Here is a 4519-nt window from a genome sequence, read left to right as displayed (position 1 = left end):
AAAACTAAATTTCCTACAATTATATTTCCTTTCCCCAATAAAATTACCTGCAAAACAAACACACCCTAGTTTTCCTATAGCTTAAATCTACCTTTAATGAGTGTTAAACCGGTTCATTTTGTCTTCAAGGGGAGAAAATAACATACACCCATCTGAAAGTGGTATTATATGTTTCCTATACAAAAGCAACCATGTGCCGCCATATCTTCACTAAACAGTCTAAACCCCAAAGATATATTTGAATTCTCAAAGCCAATCCCAATCATGCAATAAAGATCCAAATCCCGTGAAGGTTCTACGAAAAAACAAAGACAGAAGGATTTTGGTTAAGCCAGAATTGAGGGTCCTGGCAGCATTTCGAGGGGCTATAGTTGGTGAAACTGCCAGCCATCCACTCAAACCCTCTAACATCCATTGCTTTCCACGAAATATAAAAACCAAGTCCAACTATATACAATTCACGTTATCCTCATATTTCGTATTCATCAATTGTCAACAGCTAGCTCAATAATTTTATATGAAAATTGAGAGCTAAACTGATGTTAATAAGTTGTTTTCTGTCTTCACTTATTGTAATTAACAAGGCTTTGTTTCCTCCGCTTCTGTGTCTTGACAATATTGAAGAATCTTTGCAACCTTGCCTCGCTTACTTCGTCAATGCTGTAGTCATAGAGAAAGTATGGCTTCATGGGCTAGAGCTTTTTTCTTTGTAAACTTGTTGAAATCACCATCTCATGACTTTGTCAAGCTGGAATACTTATCAGCAGTCTAGCTGTGATTGTGGCCATCACCATGAGCTTGGCTGCAAAAGCTTTATTCCTTGTTTCTGCAGTTGTTGTGATTCAATTTTCAGGCGTGGTGTCTCAGGAGACAAATGAGTACTTCCCGGATGAAAGAGAGGCGTTGATGCAGATAAGGGATATTGTAAACGCAACAGTTGATCTACATAAGAAGTGGACAGGACCCCCTTGTCAAGAAGATGTGAGCAAATGGTTTGGAATCACTTGTTCTAAAGGCCACATTATCCGCGTTGTTCTTGAAGGAATTGAGCTCACCGGCTCTTTCCCACCTGCATTCCTACAAAAGATCGCCTTTCTGAATAGGGTCAGCTTCAAAAACAATTCAGTTTTTGGCCCTATTCCCAACCTCACTGGCCTAATCCACCTTGAATCCGTGTTCTTCTCCCAAAACAACTTCTCCGGTTCCATTCCTTTGGACTACATTGGATTGCCCAATTTAACTGTTCTAGAGCTGCAACAGAATTCTCTTGGTGGCCATATCCCACCTTTTGATCAACCAACCTTGACAACCTTCAACGTCTCATATAATCATCTTGAGGGCCCGATCCCAGAAACTCCTGTGCTTCAAAGATTCCCAGAGAGCTCTTATGATCATAACTCCCATCTGTGTGGGCTTCCTCTCGGAAAAGTGTGTCCTGCTTTTCCTCCTGCTCCTGCCGCTGCCACAGCACCTCCTCCCCACATTTCTCCAAATCCATCCAAGGAAAAGAAAAAGGGACTCGAAATATGGGGTGTTGCTTTGATTGTGGCTGCAGCAACATTGGTTCCTGTCCTAGTTATGGTTGTTTTCTTGTGTTATTATAGGAAGTCACAGAGGAAAGAAGCAACAACAGGGCAACAGACAGGTATGTCCGTATGGCATATGTGAACTTAGCAGTCTCATACCAAGTTCTGTTTTGGGAGATTCAGATCAAACTGTGTGATGCCACTCATTTTAAATAATTTTAGCAGGTCATTCTGTAGTAGTGTATGAAATTAGAGTATTGCATACATAGGGATGAATTACGTGTTTCAGTATTCCATTTTCTTAAGAGGCTGGTTCTGGATTTCATCTCCTTTTTCTCCCTTTATTACTGGACAGGAGAGGGTTCCGTAGAGTGGGCAGAAAAGAGAAGACATAGCTGGGAGAGCAGAGGGGATCCTGAAAGGACGGTAGCACTAGAATTTTTCGATAAGGATATACCGGTTTTTGACCTGGATGATTTGCTAAGGGCATCGGCAGAAGTGATGGGGAAAGGGAAACTGGGCACGACGTACAAAGCAACACTGGAATCGGGTTCTGCAGTTGCTGTGAAGAGACTCAAAGATTTGAACGGGTTGAGCAAGAAGGAATTTGTCCAGCAGATGCAGTTGCTGGGAAAGACGAGGCATGAAAACCTGGTCGAAATAATCTCTTTCTACTACTCTAAGGAGGAGAAGCTGGTGGTCTATGAGTTTGTTCCTCATGGAAGCTTGTTTGAGCTTTTACATGGTTAGTATATCTTCGGTCACTTCTTTCCTTTCTGTATCTTCCAAGATATAATTTAGTGTTGAAATGAAATCATATTTTTCTTGTTCGGATTTTAGAGAATAGAGGAGCTGCAAGAGTGCCTTTGAATTGGAGTAGAAGACTATCCATTATCAAAGACATAGCAAAGGGTCTCACTTTTCTTCATCAATCCTTACCTTCTCACAAGGTGCCCCATGCCAACCTCAAATCATCCAATGTTCTTATCCACTCCACCGGCCAGAACTGCCATTCCAAACTCGTGGATTTCGGCTTCTTGCCCCTTCTGCCCTCTCGTAAATCCTCTGAAAAACTAGCCGTAGCCAAGTCACCTGAATTCGCTCTAGGAAAGAAGCTGACACAAAAGGCAGATGTCTACTGCTTCGGCATCATTATACTGGAGGTCATCACTGGGAGGATCCCAGGTGAAGCTTCACCAGGGATCAATGCAACAGTTGAGGACCTTTCTGATTGGGTAAGAACAGCAGTGAATAATGATTGGTCCACAGATGTATTAGACGTAGAGATAGTAGCAGCAAGAGAAGGGCATGATGAGATGTTGAAGCTCACAGGGATAGCTCTGGAATGTACAGATACAACACCAGAGAAGCGACCAAAGATGACTGAAGTGTTGAGAAGAATACAAGAAATTGAGGACATGGGAGAAAAACAAATAAGTGGAAGTGAAGCAAGTTGATTCATGTAGGATCTTCAATGTACCCATAACATCAATTTAATAACATTTTTTCCAATCAAATACATTTTTTTCTTCTTTTCCTTCGAGTTGCCATCTCTTTCGGCTATGGTTGCTGTCATTTGGTCTAATCAACTATACTCTTCCGATTATCTATTTAATTATCAATTAGGCTATTGACATTATGTAGCCAACTCAGACCCCATCGTTTAATCAAATTACCTTGATCATATGATGAATATGAATCATATTAGATATGAGAATATAAAAATAGAATACATATAAAACATGTATATGAAATTTATGCACGACCAGAGCACCTACAGCTAGAATCTTGGGGAAGAAAATGGGCTGGAGTCTATCCATAGCACTAGCAGCTTCCTTGTATGTCTCACCAGCACCATGAGAATCAATGAATCTCTATTGTAGATCACTCAAAAAGCTGCACAGCTAACAAATTAATACGCTATTGAATTTGACAACTTGGTAATCCCATGACCGGGGGAAAGTCACGGTCATATTAATGATAAAAAGAGATTTAACCTCCCTTTCTTTATTGTTGGATGCTTTGGGCTTCAAGCAATGTTCCGGAGCTTCAACCCGCTCACGGTACAGCTGGAATCTAATTAGGATTTTAGAGCATAAGCACCCTGGGACCATGCGTAATTCATTTCAAAGCAGAGGAAACCATGAAAAAGAATTTAACCAAATAAGTCATGCTCTCAATACAATTAAGTTGATAATATGATATAATTGTCGAGTTATTAATGCAAAACATAAGAGTCGAAGAAAACATTCAGCATCAACAGCATCAAGGATAACAACTCAGGGTGGCATGAAAAACAACCTCCTCTTTAGAACATCATAACTTCTGGTTGTTATAACTACATATATCAGCATACATTTTTCATCAGTCCAATCTAATTATAGAGTCAGGAACTTCTCAACACCTTTCTCAGTTTCAACACCTTTCCCAGTCAATGAGTGACAGGCTTGAGGGGATGTGCTCTCAGTTTCGATAGATCAAGGCTAGAATCCAGCTCTTCATCTAGTTCCCCGACAATGCTTCTGCAAGAATCCAATGTTAAAAACAATATTATAGCATGTAGTGAGATAACAAGGTGAATTCACATTAAGTGGAAGAAAGCAATTACATGTTGTCACCCCTTATTATGTACAAACCCAACACAAGCTGTTGAACGCCTTCCTGTAAATCAGAATAAGGCAGAAACTTTAGCCATTTAAGTAGAGATGAAGTATGAATATAGGAAGTTTTCCATTAAGAACCAAATAAACATACTAAACATATACTTTTCGAACTATACTCACATACAAAATTTTATGGAGAGTCGTTCAATCATTTTAAATTGGACTCCTTGAAAATGCTAGACAAACAAGATGGTTTTTGATAACTTAGCTGTGATGCTGGCCTTGCATCAACCTTTAACCATAAAAGGATTCTTTGTAATCAGAACAATATTCTCTTTTAACAAGAAGCTGAGATTTTCTACATCCTTTAATACAAAAGGAATCAGGTAA

General features: G+C 39.8%; 1 protein-coding gene and 1 long non-coding RNA gene across 2 annotated transcripts; one reads left to right on the top strand and one right to left on the bottom strand.

Moving 5' to 3' along the window:
- Positions 1–703: 703 nt before the first annotated feature.
- On the top strand, positions 704–2999 carry LOC117922571 (probable leucine-rich repeat receptor-like protein kinase At1g68400). The gene is made up of 3 exons (XM_034840720.1): positions 704–1645; positions 1882–2271; positions 2367–2999. The coding sequence occupies exons 1-3, from the start codon at positions 793–795 to the stop codon at positions 2981–2983; spliced, it is 1860 nt and encodes a 619-aa protein (XP_034696611.1). The 5' UTR covers positions 704–792; the 3' UTR covers positions 2984–2999.
- A 681-nt stretch (positions 3000–3680) lies between these two features.
- On the bottom strand, positions 3681–4237 carry LOC117922385. The gene is made up of 2 exons (XR_004652483.1): positions 4135–4237; positions 3681–4048 (listed from the first exon to the last, which is right to left on the bottom strand). It is a non-coding gene; the product is annotated as an uncharacterized LOC117922385 (long non-coding RNA).
- Positions 4238–4519: the final 282 nt, after the last annotated feature.

This window comes from Vitis riparia, chromosome 9 (genome assembly GCF_004353265.1).
Source record: "Vitis riparia cultivar Riparia Gloire de Montpellier isolate 1030 chromosome 9, EGFV_Vit.rip_1.0, whole genome shotgun sequence".
Classification (NCBI taxonomy): domain Eukaryota; kingdom Viridiplantae; phylum Streptophyta; class Magnoliopsida; order Vitales; family Vitaceae; genus Vitis; species Vitis riparia.
This window is presented reverse-complemented; position numbering and strand designations above follow the sequence as displayed.